Source organism: Phoenix dactylifera, chromosome 15 (assembly GCF_009389715.1).
Source record: "Phoenix dactylifera cultivar Barhee BC4 chromosome 15, palm_55x_up_171113_PBpolish2nd_filt_p, whole genome shotgun sequence".
NCBI lineage: Eukaryota > Viridiplantae > Streptophyta > Magnoliopsida > Arecales > Arecaceae > Phoenix > Phoenix dactylifera.
Window position 1 is genome coordinate 4100382 of NC_052406.1, and position 17779 is coordinate 4118160.

A 17779-nucleotide genomic window follows, 5' to 3' on the forward strand; every position below is an offset into this window, starting at 1 on the left:
AGGCTAAAAATAATTTGTGTGGAAGATCGGATGTGAAACAAGGAAGCCAATGCTTATCAAAGCTTCCATTCAAAGTGGATGGATTCTATAAAATGGAAAAAGTTTATTTATGATTACCCACGTCCTTAATATACCATTGATAACATATCAGTCTTAAGTCTCAATAGACCCTATTTGTTACAACCCAAAATCTCATCCGAAAAAAAGCAGCTCCGCATAGATTCTCACATATTCTGCCTATTTAAGTCCGGATGTTTTCGTTAGGCTAAAAGTTTAAAACCATTCAAATTTAATCACAAGCACCATGATTGGTCCATTACAGTATTTTCTAATTTATATGGGCCATGAGCTGAATCTACTCTGATACTATTTGTCACAATCCAGAACCTCATCTAAAAAAGTATTAGCTGGAGGATATTTTTAATTTTTTTAATCCTATATAAATATTCAAAATCTTTCAAAATATAAACAATGTGAAACTAAACACACATCCACACATAACCTCACACCATCATAGGTTTAGTTTTACTTTAACCATATTCGAAGCTGTAATTCTCCTTGATGGCTAAAGCCACCTTCCTTTTTTCTTTTTTTTTTGTATCAATTCATTACATCAATGAATTGGGTTGGCACTTGGCACCCTCTCTTCTAAGAGATTTCTCTCAGCAGAGACAAACGACTCAAACCTTGGTGTGATGGTACATTACCACTATATTATCTTAAAAAATCAATAATTGGCTCGTCATTTTGCCCGGAAACAATGTCCAGAGCTGCAAACAAACTAACCCATCGTTGTAACCTTCTTAGAAAAAGAGACAAGCATAAGCTGCATTTACGGCTAGATTTACAAATGAAGAAATTCGCAGCGAACTTCGACTTGCAAAAATATTTTTTTATGTCAGGCTCATCCATTGGCTTATCCAAGTGGCTCACATATATGCGAAGCCAAGCTCAAGTTTTTTTGACCTAGCACATATTGACATGCTTGCTTTGAGATCAAATAGTCCAGAAGTTGTCTAAGCCTCCCTGATTAGCTTGTTTGCAACCTAATTTGCAGGAGGACCAAATCAGAATCAGAATAAATATTCACTCTTCAACATTTTCCCAGACATCAAGGATGCTTTCCTGTGCTGCGAGCTAGGGTTGAGCTGTAACCGAATCCAAATTTAATCAGCCAGACACAACCTTCAACATCCAATCACGTCTTAACAGACCTTGCAATGCGATACGTACATTATCTTCAACTCATTTTGATTTTGGTTTCAGTTTATGAACCCAAACGTTAATGCTTTTGTCTGTGGGCTAAGTCTTGGGCTTGTTTAAAGTAAATAGTGGGGCCCATCTCTTTGATATCCAAGAAATCGCATAACCATCCATATGAATTCAGAACTACTGCCTTGATAATAATAGATTTTTAGACCAATAATCTTAATAGAATTTAACAGCGTAGTAACATCAATAACCACTACAAGCAGCATAAATACTTATATCACCCAAATAAAGGCTGTAAAAAGATGATGGGCATTTGCAAGAATCATGATATTTCCTTGCCAACCCCAAGCATTAGCGTACACTTCCATTTCCTCAGCAAACAGAACTCCAGACACTCGCAACTCAGCCACAGGTAATGCCGAGACCGGGTCATGGGCCCAGACGGTATAAGCCGTCACCCATGAAGTGCCCGTCCATGTACAGAGCAGCGGCATTCTGTGGATGGTAACCATCCATCACAACAAATTGCATATCTTCTGATGGCTTCCAATGCCGCTTCCTTTGGTTTATGAACCAGTTGTTGATCTGTTTCTGATCAAGGCCCGTTGATTCAGCCAAGGCCACCTTCTCTGTCTCCTGCTTGTTGTTAAACGAACAGTTTCGCTATCAGTGTGAGAAATGATATATTATAAAAACAAGATGAAACAAGATAAGTTGCTGCACTAGTCCAAGTATAATTAATATATACTTGTTAATCTTGGTATACTTTCCTTACTAGATACGGAGAATAAACATATACCTCTCACGTACTTTCTCTCTTCTCATGTTTTCTTCTTTCTTTTAACGCCTTTATAAGATAACAGTCAATAATTTTTCAAGAGAAGATTGGTCAAGAAGGAAAATGATGGAATCAAGTTCTTCTTGTCAACGAATGCTCATTACTTAGACCAAGAAGTGATGAACTTGGTTTGATTAGATGCAGTCAAGGGGGGAAGCAAAAGAGATAAGCGCAGCACTTACTGATGGATATGGCCACTTATAATGCAGCTCCCACCAACCGAGCAGCTTCTGCCGGGCTTCCTTCGGAAGTTTCCCTTTCTTCTTCTTCTTGGACAGCTCTTGCCTAAGGCTGCTAAGGTACCCACTGTACTTCTTCAGAAGGTGGTGCTTCAGTTCTGCATCTTCGGTGCAGGGATCAATCTCAGGAAGCTCAGTTCCTCCCCCACTGGCTTCTTGGTCCTCTTCAGAGGAACAAACTCCACGTTTCTCATCTGGATGGTTTCGATGGAAAAGAAACAACTTATTCCCAAACATTCAAAAATCATCTGCTTGTGAGTTTCTCCATAGTGAGAATTTTTGGTCCTCAACAAATGACACATGTCGAAAAGGAAACAAGTTTACTACGCACCAGTCCACGTTATACGTTCATGGTATAACAAACCGTACCAAACCGAACAGTACCGAACGTATCATACCATACTGGTTCGGAACTAGTACCGTGTCGTACTGAGTATGTACTGGAAATAATGATTGTAGAACAGGTCCAGCTCTTGAACCGCATCAAAGATACAGTCCACTTCAACAGCAAGAGCCATGACAAAAAGGACCAAATGCCTTGTTAATATGCCAAGTGCATAATAAACTGTGTGTAGGAATCTCTATAACATCATATAATTCTCAAATATCTACATAGATACTGATAATTGAGAAATCAAGTAAGGAGTTAAATGAACTCTGTTCAAACGAGACTTTCTTGATATATAAGTTTCATAGAGCTCTAACAAATCAGAGTGGCGCAGCGGAAGCGTGGTGGGCCCATAACCCACAGGTCCCAGGATCGAAACCTGGCTCTGATAAGTGTGGCTTCTGTTGCAACTCTTAATTCTTTTTCACTTTTTTTTTCTTTTTTTTTATTACGAATGAAATTCAAGACATGCACATATATGTACATAAATTGTCCTTTTCTTTAAATTTTTTCCTCATTTTCGCTTCTTTTCTTTCAGTACAAATAAAATGTGAGATGCATATACATCACCTCCTTTTAATCTTTTTTGCCTTTTTTTTTTGAAAATACAGATAAAAACTAAGAAACCCTTTTTTCCTTTACAAATAAAATTCAGGACATGCACATATATGTAGATAAATTGTCTTTTTCCTTAATATTTTCCTCATTCCTGGCCTTTTTTTACAGTACAAACAAAATTAGGGGCATGCACATCCATGTCATTTTAATCCTTTTTGCCTCTCTTTTTTTGAAAATACAGATAAAAACTCAGGAACCCTTTTGTCCTTTACAAATAAAAATTTAGGACATGCACATATACACAGATCAATAGTCTTTCTAGATATTGTCGTAAGTGTATTTTAGTTGATCTTGGAGAAAAGCAGCAACATCGAGCACAATATTTATCTTGCTAAAGGACAATACATGACAAACAAATTAAAAATGAGAAGCAAAGTTCAATCAAGCAATTATCTTACCCCGAAAAGGTTTATCATTCTGTCCTCTCATGCATTGAATAGACTAGTATGCTTCAACATGAATGAATCCTAGTCCAACAAACACAATTATGCATATATACAAATTGTAAGCATCAATTTAGTGGTCCTTCATTGTCCAGATATGGATTTTGAGAGACCTTGAACACTTTCATTATTTATTCTAGACACACACAACCCTTCTCATTTAAAGAACCCAAATAATAGTGATCTTTGTCAATCATGTCCACTCTCCTATTTATTCCATTTGAGACTAAACCTGGCACATGATCCTCAATACACTAATAGAGGCTTTTAGTAGCAAAACAGTAACCACAAAAAGTCATAGAATTGCCTATAAATATTTGTAGGGAAAATGAGGCAAACCCAGGCCCGTGGACTTAGAAAATTTCCACATAGTTGGCCCAAAAAACTAGAGATGCAAACAATGATCGAGTCGACCCATGCCCCTAGCTGGTCCCGGCCCATTAGACCCAAACAATCCATATTTGAAGACCTGTGGATTCGGTCTAGTTCTAAAATTGGATTCTACCTAAATTTTAGGTCTAGTCCGATCTTGTATTCTTTAATCTGACCCAACCCAACCCATATATCACCAAAGTCGAATTTGGATCAACAAAAAATAAGCCCGATCCAACCCAAACTCGATCAGGCCAAAAACTTGAATCATATAAACCTCGCTCTCCTTCACTCTAAATATCTTTTCGTTAATTATATTTATACTTTTATCTTTCATTGTTTATTTCGGTGAATAACACCTATTATAAGACCCTATCTAATCCTCCTTGCAGTGGCCAACTAGTCCATAAGAAGTCTGGTGATCCTCCTGGATCATTTGATTGAGAGACAAAAGTGAGCAAAATTGTACACCATGTCATGCTTGCAACAAACTCCAAGGACTATTGATATGGTCCATGTAGACACATTAGTTTTCCATATTTATGCCGAATGGTATATCTATTGCTTTACAATTATATTTGCAATCAAGCATTACCTTTACAGGCCCCAAAAATATCCAACATAACACTTCTGAAAAAGAGCCCAATAAACAACTCAATTCCTCATAAAACCTTCTATTTTTTGATAATACAGATAGCTTCATACAATTCTATTAAGTACACCTAACAAAATTAGAAAAGAGAAGGCAAAAGGGGAGGAGAGGACTCCTAACTATCCCACAATAGACCACCAGAGTGCTAAACGACATAGGATGCCACCCAATCACCCGCCCTATTCGGATCTCGAAACGCGAGTGACCCGAGCATCCAAACAACCCTATAGAAAACCACAAATATCATACAATAAAGGGTGTTCAAAGCCAACCCTGGCTTAACTTTGGTCGCCGAATCCCCTTCGAATTGAATCCGATCGACCCCTAGGACAAGGCAAGCATAAGAGATATCCTCCAAGGTTGATCTCATCTCTACCTCAGAAACGGAAGTGTCATGAAGCCGACATCCTCCTACCGCAATAAAGCTAGAATCAAAACTTCTGATGACAAACCCAGCCCTGTCTATTCTTCCATCTTCCAATACACTACTATCAAATGATAAATATCGCCCGAGGCGCCATCAAAACTAATGGAAGCCCCAAATATCCCTCACATTCCGGATTCCATCAACGGACTCATCCTGGTCATGCTCTGCAGCATGAACGAGTGCCCTCTCCGTTACACACCTCGGACTCTACCACCTCCCCTCAAACTCTGGCGTTTCTGCTTTAAGTAATATAGAGGCATCTAACACCACCAGCTGAGTTGGCAAGTCTCTTCACGAACTCCTTCGAGTAATCAAGAAAAGCCGCGACCGGGGATAAAGAATGCAAAAAATTGTAGGCCGCCCTTGTTAGGCACCACCCGAGTGCAGCTCTTCGACATTCGAAGAGATTGTGCTCCATTGATTCCTCGACCTCTGGACAGCTATTATAATTAGGGGACAGACTCAACCCTATTCTATAAAGCACCTCTCCTAATAGGCCACCTTCCAGAGGAACAAAACGGCCCGTGGGTGGATACGAAGCCCCCGCAGCCAAATTCCATCAGTCGATCGTGGTGCTGTGACTCTGTACAGCTCCCCCAGATCAGTGCCCCTCCTTTGGATCGGCAGATCGAGACCCATGTGCTTCTATCCGATCTACCCAACCTTAAAATCAGCATAGCTAGAATCCTCTCCGCTAATTGCTCTCCAAAGAGCCGCTGAACTATAAATACATCCCAACTCCTCTAAGGTCACCCACCTTGAGACCCAAGCTATCCGCGTTAACCATAGTGGGCCATAATCGTAGTGGCAAGTCTGAAATCCATATATCCTCCGAAACATCCATCGATCAGTAAAGAGCAGATGCCCAAATCTCCACGACTCCGAGATTGACATAGAACCTCTCAAGCCAGTAGATGAACACCTCTTCTTCCATCTCACATTCCCTAGACGCCCCTAAACATCCACTCTAGTCTTTGCTGCACCATCTTGGGCAAACATGTGGCCAATAGATAAACCAGAACATACGTGAGGACAAATCTCACCAGCGTCACTCTGTCTATCATGGAGAGGGAACTCATTCACAAGGGGGTGGTCTTATCATTCACAAGGGAATTGAACACATTCCATAACCCACCAGATCATGTCCTCACCAAACCTAATGCTCTTCGAGGAGGCAAGAAATTGCAAGCTCATCCGATCATAGGCCCTCTGCATATCCAACTTGGCCATGAGACTATGTTTGCATTCAAAGTCATGGTGCGGATGCCACACTATGCAAGTTTGCACCTAGGACCTCCCACATTTGGAAAGGGATTTTATGCCACCTAGCTGAACTAAGTTTGGTTGGCTATCCTTAAGAGCACTTAATTGTGTTCCACAACCCAATCAAACTTCAAGTTTTCATCAGTATTTTCAAAATCCTTTCACGGCTTCGAAAATCCAGCCTTCATTCCATGCCCGCAAATTCTAAATTTTGTTGCACCAACTTTCAAGTATAAATGAGGGTACAACTCCATAAGACAACATCACACCTTGCATTACCCATTATTGTGATCTTAAATGTCGCACCATTGGTCACTAGAAAGTTCCAGCATCATATGCCTGAGGTTTCATCCGCTACATATTTGGGAATATGCAACATGTGTACTTCAGGCAAAGAACCCATAAATGGAATAGTGCCACAATACACAATACTTTTCTCACGACAAGGATCATGAAATCATATAATCTACAAAAGAATTAGCTTGTTAGTGTTCAAATTTTAAATATAATAAAATACTTTATTTATTTTACAATTATTATTTTACTTTTCCATAGGCCTAAAAAAATTAATTTTTTATTATCTCAGTATTTCCTCTAAATTGATTATTTCCTATTAGGATAGCCTATGGATATTAGAAAACCTTCTTTATAAATACCTATGTACTCATCTATTTTTCATCAATGAATAGCAAATTAGATCGAAGCTTTTAAGTTCACTTTGTAAGAGTACCTGATGATGTGACTCTGCCCTAGCATGATGCAACTCTATATAACCTTCTTGCAACTCGAAGGTCTTTTTTTTTGTGACTATAAAAGGCCCTAAGCAAAGGTAGTGTGAGATTGATGGAGGTGTGAGAAGATTGAGTGATTGCTAGTGCAACTTTGGTCAAATCAAAGGCTACCGATTTGATTAGTGAGGCTCCAACTAGTTATCCTAAATTAGTTTTGCATCCAGTGATCTCTTTCTTTACCTTCTAGTTCTCTAGTTTAGGTTTAACCTTTTAATCCTTTTCTTTATTTCCTTTGTATCAAACAATTGTAAGAAAAATAAAAAAACTACTTTTTGTTATTTATTATTCTGTGTTTTCCTAGAAAATTCCAATCACTTCTAGGGTAGGAGAGGCCTTTTTTCTGGGTCTCCCCAGTTTTTTCCAAGTAGAGTTGAGAATTCCAATTCCATCTTCCTCGCATGCATCCTTGACCTTCACTTTAGTAAACTCCAGACCGTGTGATTTACAGGTGTGTTGCTAGAGCCTACTAGCAAACACAAACATTCAACGAGGGCAATTAAGGAAAACATCTGATTCCCAATTCATCCACCATGACATCCAATAAATGGCACTGCTACACGGCTGAAAAAGCCTACAACATCTGATTCCCAATTCATCCACCATGACATCCAATAAATGGCACTGCTTCCCTAGTCTTCAAGATGCTTTAGATGATTCAAGGTCATCTTGTGGCCATGTTCCGCGACAAAAACACATTAGCATTAATCCATTCCTTTCACACAGATATTCAAACTTATGTACAATAAAGGGTGTCCCAGCTCCCATCATTGTAAGATCTGGAAAGGATCAGATGCATTAACCTAGAAATAATACTTAGCCATTTATAATATGCATATGTATCTTTTGATGGAAGCTCATTAGATCACGAGCTTCGGCCATAAACAACAAAGCTACATCAAAGTGCTAAGCTAGAAAGATCCTTAGAGCTCATCAGGCAAAACTCAGTCACCGCCTAAATTTCTTTTTCAGATAAAGGCTTCATGCATGCATACATGGTAATAAAACAAATCTGAAATAATGTTCAATTAGTGAAGCTCTTGGCTTAAGCTCAAAAGTATAATAGATGAGGTCTATAGCAATTCAAACTTGCCGGTCCAACTGCAACCTACGCTTACCGCCAATAATGACTTCCAAAGGTTAAAACTCCATGGATCCGTGCCTCAACCAAAGTATATTTTCTGAGTAAAGAATCTTTAGTGAGATTATGAAATCAATTGCAATGGAACCAGGTTTGAAGAACGGCACTAGCATATTCAGTTATTTAAAAGCCGCACAGATATCATAGTAGCAAATGGTTATGTGCAAACTATCATGACTAGTATCTTGCCATCCTGCACTACCACGTCTACCATGGGAAAGAAAATTGGATGCCCGCATGCGCAGAGACAATTGGGGCAGTGGTGCATATATCTCGAGATAGCACTGTAGCAACATGATTCTGATATGAAAATACACAACTTTGAATATAATAATGCTAAAGAACCACAAGGATATGTACATTAGATGAATAGGAGGAGTTTAAACCACATGATTATCAAATTTAAATAAAAATCTAACATCACAAACACCAAAAACAGTCATAATCATGACCATGAAAATTGCACAAAAACAACAAATAAAAAATGAATGACATGAAACCTTACAAAAATTGCAAAAAATATATGATACTAGATTAAAAAAATATAAAAACAAAATAATTTTAGAACCAAAAAATAATGAATAGATTGGACTGGTAAGCAGCAACAAGACAATATATGAGCATGCAGATGGAGGAAGGATCTTGGTTGAGTGTTGACATCTCAATTAGAATGAACATTTGGTGGCGGTTCATATCAAACATTAATCGGATGAGTTTGCAAAATATTAAAATTTCACTAATGGACAAGGCTCATGGACTCATCTCCATTCAGCCTCAGTAACCAAGTACACTATACCGTAGGATACCCTCCATAGGTGAATATTCTTTGAAATGGTAAATATTGAGTCATATCAGATCATGTAAGAAGTCATATTGGGCAATATTTTTTTTTACTGAGAGCATATAAAAAAGGTAAATTCAATTTTGAATAATAAAACTATAAATTCAATGTTGATCATATAGGGATTAGCTGTATTTGGAATCTCTCAGGGTCAATTCACAGTGAAAGTTGCCCAATTACACTTTGTTTATATCACAAATTAATGATACCATATTGAGAAGTTGATGCCACGGCCATTTCAATTGGAAAATGGCTTCAAGGAGATGACAATTATGCTGCTACTTTGGGGTTAAACAAGTAGGATATATCTTTTTTCTCTTAAAGCTATTGACAAAAGAAGAAAGAATCAAAAGATATTGGGACCTGTAGCTAAAGCAGTATTCTCCGCCTGAAAGACTATTGCAGAGCAATGTATATGGAAGTGAGAATCAAATGACAAAAATAGGAAAATAATTTTTTGGGGGTGAGGTGGCTCCTCCGGAGCTAGGCTCACCTAATGTCAAATATGCAAACAAGAGACATTCATGACATATCAACTAAATTTGCAATGGCTATACATATATAGAGCATATAATTAGCTTGTCCAAATAAAGATCCTGAATCAAGAAAGCCAGAAAAGTGCATTACAAATTGTCAGAAAGTTAACAAAAAAATCCTAATGTCTCATTGTCAACAACTTTTTCAAGGAAAAACACTTGAATTTTGTTATTAAATTCAGAAAAATTCAAATAAATTCGAAAATTACAAGAAATAGAAAATGCATTTTTTATCATTATAAAACAAATCAAATCAAAGTAACTACCACGTGACTCATGCTCAAGACCAGCATGGATTTAAAATTTTAAAGTAATATATACGAGATATTATAAATTCAGGTGTGACTGGAAACTTCAAAAAAAAGCCTGAAAGGCCTTACTTAATTGGTCATTAAATGTTTAGCAAATACATGTAGTTGAGTTACGAGCAAATTTTCAGAGTCCTGCATCACAAGTATACTCAGCTGCATAGCTATAAGAGAGAGCCATTTAGTTTTCAGCATTCTTTTATAATATCCTTCAAGCATTTCAACCATACAATCTATCCCAGATTACATGGAAGTTGTCACATGGCTTTCCTTCAGTATAAGATTAAGCCTTTGTGCAATAGCAGGCGGTAAACACTCACAATGACCTTAATGAGTTCGACTAGTAGCAATTACTACATGATGTACGCTACGACCATTTCCTTTAGTACGTACTTGAAAGGTGACCCTTAAAGCTGAACCTATTGCCAGTCAAAGCAGCACCCTAGAATAACAAGGACTGATATTTAACATCCCATTATCGACTGCCACTAATTACGAACAAAAGCCCTATAAGCACATTAACAGTTAAAAGCAGTCTCAAACGCCCAATTGGTACAATGAACTCAACGGCAATGGTCCATAACACACTCCCACTGGTGCCAATTTATGAGTGATCCCATATCACTTGCTGACCAAAAGATTTCGCGTGAGTGGAAAACTGTACACAAAGGCTAAACAAAGCAACCTAGCCATCCCATCCAAAACGCCAATGCCCCTCCCACTGTCCTAAAGCTCTCTCTCTCTCTCTCTCTCTCTCTCTCTCGCAACCTAGCCATCCCATTCAAAACGCCAATGCTTCTCCCACTGTCCTAAAGCTCGCTCGCTCGCTCTCTCTCTCTCTCTCAACCAACCTAGCCATCCCATCCAAAACGCCAATGACTCTTCCACTGTCCTGCATCTCTCTCTCTCTCTCTCTCTCTCTCTCTCTCTCTCTCTCTCTCTCTGTGCCTGCGCGCGCGCACTAGGATCTTTTTAATGCGCAACATAGAACTCTGCATGCAGTCATGTAAGGAGGATGCATATTTAAACAAGTACCACACAAGAGACTACATACTTTACCAATATCTGCTGTCACATCACAATAGGGTGGAATCCTGACAACTAAAACGTTCTAAAAGACTATTTGAAGAACTAGCAGTGAGAGTTGGAAATGTGGATGGGAGGGTGGGAATGATTAGAATAACGTCCAATGTTCTTTGTTCTATACTTTGAAGCCCATCGGGGGGAGGGAGGGAAGGAGAGCGAGGGAGAGCGAAGGGGGAGAGGGAGCATAAGGTGGGAGATGGTACTAGTAAAATAATAAATAAGGAAACAAGGGGAATAACGATTATTCTCCAAGCTCTGGGAACCTAATAGGGCACCAGTCCACAACGGAAAGGCAAATATTTTTAGATACCAAACTGTGTCTTCCCATCCTTCTCCTTTCTAAAGATTTTCGTATTAGACTGTACAAGTATATATAGATGCCTTTTTTTCTTTTCTGATGAGATATATATGCCCTTCAAACGAGCCCCCTTTGTCTTCCTCCTCCATTCTTTCATAACAAGCGCCAAATATAGAATGGAAATGATAGCTACTAAGCTACTATAGGCTCGTGACACAGCCACAGGAAGCCTTATTTCCTGTTTATATCTCCCGTTAATATATCACATACATCCACAAAGAACGATCATTAAATAACACAGTATCATAGAGAGAGTGGTAATTTTTTTGTCTTTTTGATAAAGAGAACGGTATAGAAAACCCGCCCGTCAAGATTCTCTCCTCGTAAATATGCAACGTAGTTGGCGTACTGACTTCCACACGGCCGTACGCCTCGGCGTTGCACTGTTGCAGTCCAAGCGTCCCAAACCCTAACACCACAACCACCACCTCTCCCTCTTTTCCTGGTGGAGTATAACAGCGGATGTTGAGGGGGAAAACTAGGCCAAGAAACTCATCTTCTAGCCCAATATCCCATGGCTTGATTGTTTAAGATTCTCTAATGCTAACTAATTATTGTCAAACTTTTAAAATGTTTCACGCTAGCTGGCAGAATGACTAATTTAATCAGTACCAGTGGTGGTTTACCAGAGGAGAGGATGTGGAAGGATCCATTGGTTAGGGAGTTGAGCTGCGACTCGACCCTCCTGAGAAAATCCATAGACTCCTGCAACGGCCTCGTGATCTCCTCCCTATACTTCACGAGCAAATGGTAGAACGCCTCCTGTCACGATTCAATATTGCAAACTATTGACCAATTTGGAGCCTAAAATTTAAAACAAAACGGCCAATTGGTTCATCAACAAGTGCAGGGGGCGGTTAACAAGTAGTACCATGAATTGGTCGAGCTCCGGGTCGGCCGGAGGGTCCCGGCAGCCTACCCCGGCCCGCTGCCTCGCTTCGAACTCCCTCGCCACCGCCAACAGCCGGTCTGCCACCTCCGGCGGGGCTCCCACCTGTTAACATGTAGATATATATACTGATCATTAGCTTCTATAGTTGTTAGCGAGAGGAGGGGAGAGATTTGGAGAACCTTTTGGCAGTCCATATAGGCTTTGAGGAGGTTGGAATAGTGGGGGTGTGAGATGATCCGGGCCTTCATGGCGTCCACGTCGGTGGGTCGGGCGAAGGGGTAATGGTGGGAGGAGGAGGACGACGAGCCCTCGGGCTTGGGAGGGTGAAGGCGGGGGAGAGTGTTTGCGTTTGGGTTTGGGCCACTGTAGATGGACATGGAGGCAGTGATGGGGGGTGCAGCCAAACCGGTAGTTGGGGGCGTGGTGGTGGTGGTGGTTGAGGCTGTGGCCACGGAGGAGGACGCGTATATGAAGCCCCCACCTCTGGGTCTGCCTCCCAGCTGGGAAAATTGCTCCATGGCTCCCCCAGAGAGGATCGTAAGGGAAAAGAAGCGAGGCAAAGATGGAGACGGTAGGAGAGAAAGATAGATTAATTTATCAACAGAGGTAAAGGAGAAGAGATGGAGGAGGTTGGATGGATGCGACCACCTCCGCAGAGAGAAAGAGAGAGAGAGAGAGAGAGAGAGAGAGAGAGAGAGAGAGAGAAGGGGGAGGAACGCACGATCTGTGATAGCTTTCTTTTCCTGTGTCAAATCAAGAAGAGAGGACAGTTTTTGCAGTGGCGGTAGAACTCGAAAACGAAAAAATATTACCCCAACATCCACAAGGGAATACTGGAGGAGCTGATGGAGATTAGAGAGAGATTTCGATCCAGGAAATGGATTGATGGGGAGATAGAACGCTACATGTGGGTGTTGGTGGGGTTGCATCGTAATAGTACTAGCAAGTAGTAGTTTTTATATGCAACGGATATATATAGAGAGACGCACACACAAGTCCTTCAATTCCATGTTGACGCTGGCCGTGTTCTATGGGAAAAGGAGGTTAAAAAGTTTTAAAAAAGGTACAGTGAGTCTTTTCAAGAAATATATTTTATTACCAGCTTACGGCATCTAATATTGGTTTTTCTCTTCAATGGCTTTTTTTTTTTAAGCATCGTACTGGATGAAGCGACCCTGAGACGAGATGGAGGGATAGTGATGTAAAAGCGGGGGCATCCTGGGAATAAAGTGGGAGACATGAGAGTGGGAAAGATGCTAAATGTTCCGTAAGGGGTGTTTTGGGAATATATGTGACATGACTCCCAGTCTATTTAGGAGACCTCATCATGCAAGGCTTATCTTTTCAATGTCACATGTATGGTTGTGTAGGCCTCTTATTTTTTGCCTATCTATGCGTATAGCAATAAATGTCACAGGTTTAAAGCTGAAACCCCCTCCTAAAAATAAAAAAAAACACACCTCAAGATTTGAGGTAATTAGTTACAAACTTCCATCCAGCATTTCAAAAACATTCGCATAACCTACCACCATTATTTTTAAAATTTTTTTAACATGCTTACCCTTCTAAATACTAAAATTTATATAAATATCCTTCCAACATTAATATTTACATATATACCAAATTATATATATATATATATAACGATATACATGCAAATTTTAATTTTAGTCAAAATTATATTTATTTAAATTAAAAATAACTAAAATTATAAAATTATCATTTTACCCCTGAAGAGAGTAACAATATAACGGATCTTGCTAGAAACTAATATTGAGAATTTTTTCGATCTCTCTTGATCCGGCTATTTCACTCATTTGTTCAAATTATAACTATTTTCTCGACTCTTCTCTCCACCATAGGTAGCCCTTCTCTCCTTTGGTTCGTTAGAGTTTTTGCCACCGAAATCTAGATCTCCCTCATTGCCACCGAGGTTCTACCTACATTGTATTCTTTTTTTACACGAATATGGTCAAATCCTGCCTTTAGCTCTATGAATTATTTGAAAAAAAAGTGTTGCGAGATATTTGTAACATTTATATTTTAATGTATGAGATTTGTAATATTTATCTTTAAGAGCCAAAAAATTTCTTTTATGCAGAATGGTGGTTGATTTAAAATTATTCTAACAAGATGGACTTCATACACTAGATCTTTTTTTCTTTCGGAAAATTGAAGCTTTAAAGATAAGTGACTTAAGATACACACTGTAAGGGTGGCCTTTTACCACATGGCTGCCGAAGTTGTTAATAAACCTAAAGGATTCTGAAATTCTTCAATAATTTTGCTTGGGGATGATTGATATTGTTCTTCCACCCATGAGTATGGCAGCTGCAAGAAAACTTGATCATTGCAATCTATCACGTGCCTTTCAGAGATTCTAAGATCTTTCTATATTCTAATACATATCCTCATATATACAACTATAACAATAAATATTGCAAGCTATGTTTAAATAAATTAAGATATAGTGGTTGTTATAAAATAAAGAAGAATAAAGTAGAATAATCGCATGATTTGTAAAAGAACTTCTATAACTCTTTTTGTTATCCAATTGTAGAATCAATCTTCTTTTAAGCAATATTTTTATGGAGAACATTGAGGAGTAAACATTAGAGTAAAATTTGAATATTAAAAATTGTTATAGACAAAAAGAAAATTAGGTTTTTTTATCTGTAAATCTTCCTAAATATGTGAAATTGTATAAAGATTCTCATAATATCGGAATACCTTGTACTAAAATTATCTGAGTTTAACTATCATAATATTATTTCAAGAAATATAGTGAAAATGCTATCGTTCGTATTTGAAAATCTATGTACAGGGGAATGACAAATAGATGGGTCGAGTATAGTAAGACATTGATAACAATTATAGTAAGACATCGATAACAATTATGATTTATAAATATTGAGATATCTATTATCACGATGGATGGCCAAATATCAGGATGAACTAAGAAACAAAGATGCAGGCATAAAAAAATGAGTAATTAAATCAAGACATTTCGACATATAAGTTGAAATGGCAATAATGTGGTTTACTAATATTCTAATATCATTCTAGATTAAAATATATCTATTTATAATAGCCAAGAAAATAAATATCATGATTTTACTAAATATATTGCATGAGTAGGCAAACGATAGAAATTAATATCTCCGTCGGGTTGACAACAACCTGATCATAATTTTTGCGTTGAATTTGAATGGATTTGGATCCTTAGTCTGGCGAAGAAGCTAAAACCTAAATAAAAGATATATGTGGGAACCAGTGTGGATATATATTTAGTCTAATATTGATTATACAATGGATAGATTCTAAGTACTTATATAAGACTAAAGAACTCTAGTACTATTTTTTGGCTAGTATTTTTGGATGAAATTTTAAATTGTTACATAAATAGTACAAAAAGTGCTTCCGTAAAAATCTATGAAGGGCGACGACCTTGTGAATCACAATAAAACTATCGAGAAAATTGCGAGGCTGTTGGTTATTAAATATACTTTAGATGGCCACAATGCTTGTACATGGTCGCTATGTTCAACTTTATTTTTTTCTTTTTCTTCACTGTAAACGCTAAAATAATATAAAAGAGCCACAAGAAAGTTACTGTATAGCATTTCATGAGACCTAGACCTAGACCTATCTCTAATCATAGGCACATTGTCATGTACTGGCATTTCATTGGACCTATCTCTAACTGGAGAGCTACAGTGTAGTTACGTAAAATTTGTTTTAGAATTTTTGTTTCCACGGCGCAGCGCTTCCTCCAGTTCTGCCCCACGACACGTGCTCGTGCAACGTGGTCTTCCAGGTGGCTAAAGGGGCCGCCAGCTTACATCGCATGGGTCAGTGGTAAAGCTTGCAGACTGGCGGCCTGAGGTACGAATATTTGTTCAACGGTAAACATTAGTAGCGCCCAAAACTGGGGACCGTGTCAGTTCCTCACGTGGAGAAAGAGAGAGAGGACGGACCCAAACCCAAACTCCGTTTGCTTCATGGAGTTCTTCGACTGGAAGAGGAGGAAGAGGAAGAGGAGAGGAGAGGAGAGGAGATGGCACTCGAAAAAGCCTCTCCTCCCTCTGCCGCGGGACCCACGACAGCTTTGCTTGGTGACGCGACGTTTCCACGTTGACAGGCACCCATCGCATCCCTGTCGCCATTTCCCTATGCAATCCAAAGCAAATCAACAACCCCATCCCCGTCCCATCCCATTTCGCCCTCCCTCTCGTACAGTACTGTAGAAGTGTCAATGATCTCCAGTAATTTGTTTAGTTGTTTTTTCACGCGTCAAACATATTCTTAAGCTATGTATAGGCCTCTAAGTACTTCTGCTTTGCATGATATAAGTTCTGGCAAATCTAAACTCAACGATACATGCAAGCTTCGATTCACCAACTGATTTGTTGTATTAAGAGACTAATTGGCTGCCTGCGAAAAGATCCATTAGCTAGCTAATATTTTAGAGGGGAGACTATTTTTTTTAAGGAGATAAAGTCTCCACTAACTTCCATCATCCTTAAACAAATGAGGAGATAATGTACGAGACTTCATGAGGGCTGCCGAGGGTCCAGAGATCAAAAGGTGAATAGGAGGAAAGTAGGTAAGCAACGAACTGAGAAATTAGCAACCAAATATTAGCTGTGGTATCCGAACTGCTGTGGAAACGCTGGAAGGAGAGAGGGCTTGCTAAGAAGAAAGAATGGAGACAACATTTCTTGAGAACCTTCCTCCCGGTCCTGATAACCTAGCATCTGGCAGAAGTTGATAAGATCCTTAATTTGCTCTTGATGACTTTCGGACAATGCCATTTATATAATTCATCTGAGAATTATTTACCTCAGAGCAATAAGAACTATAACTTGGCCCATGTTGTGGCAAGAATGATTGCTCATTGAGTTGCATGATAAGGAGGTTGGAAATCCAATAGATTGATATCATCCCTTTCAGAACTCAAGATGACTTCACCGAGATTCAGCCTTAACGCTTAATAGCACCTATATGCAAATCACACGGAACAATTGTAACAAGAAATGTTGCATTTTTAATGAAATAAATAATTGTAATTGCATGTAACTAGTTTCATGAGCAACTTAATGCACTTATAAAAGAATTTGGTGAAACTAATTAACGCTAAAAATGAAACTCAGACATTCTTTGGTAATGATTAGGTAGGGATACGATCTATATAAACAATCTTGAATAGTGCATATATTATCAAATTTAGCTAATCATGTTGACAATGGGCCTTTAATACATCATCGGTTGATTTGAAGGAAGTAGTCAAGACAGACCAGCAACAGAAAGTCTGTGGGCAAAACTACTACCGGATATCCTAAACAATTAGCAGTCAATGCATGACGAAAAATGGGGG

At 38.8% G+C, this 17779-nt stretch overlaps 1 protein-coding gene and 1 non-coding gene across 2 annotated transcripts; one reads left to right on the forward strand and one right to left on the reverse strand.

Moving 5' to 3' along the window:
- Positions 1 to 1397: 1397 nt before the first annotated feature.
- On the reverse strand, positions 1398 to 13090 carry LOC103704266 (homeotic protein knotted-1-like). The gene is made up of 5 exons (XM_008787490.4): positions 12582 to 13090; positions 12382 to 12504; positions 12137 to 12272; positions 2233 to 2483; positions 1398 to 1848 (listed from the first exon to the last, which is right to left on the reverse strand). Exons 1-5 carry the CDS (start codon positions 12918 to 12920, stop codon positions 1642 to 1644), a joined length of 1056 nt encoding a protein of 351 aa, XP_008785712.1. The 5' UTR covers positions 12921 to 13090; the 3' UTR covers positions 1398 to 1641.
- On the forward strand, positions 2997 to 3068 carry TRNAM-CAU. Its single transcript has one exon. It is a non-coding gene; the product is annotated as a tRNA-Met (tRNA).
- Positions 13091 to 17779: the final 4689 nt, after the last annotated feature.

Bases quoted from the DNA above. Each gene is read 5' to 3' on its own strand.
- LOC103704266 (XM_008787490.4), bottom strand. From the start codon at position 12,920: ATGGAGCAATTTTCCCAGCTGGGAGGCAGACCCAGAGGTGGGGGCTTC. The intron at 12,273-12,381 runs GTACTACTTGTT...GAATCGTGACAG, and splicing joins CGGAGCTCGACCAATTCATG to GAGGCGTTCTACCATTTGCT. The intron at 1,849-2,232 runs GTAAGTGCTGCG...AACAACAAGCAG, and splicing joins ATAAGTGGCCATATCCATCA to GAGACAGAGAAGGTGGCCTT.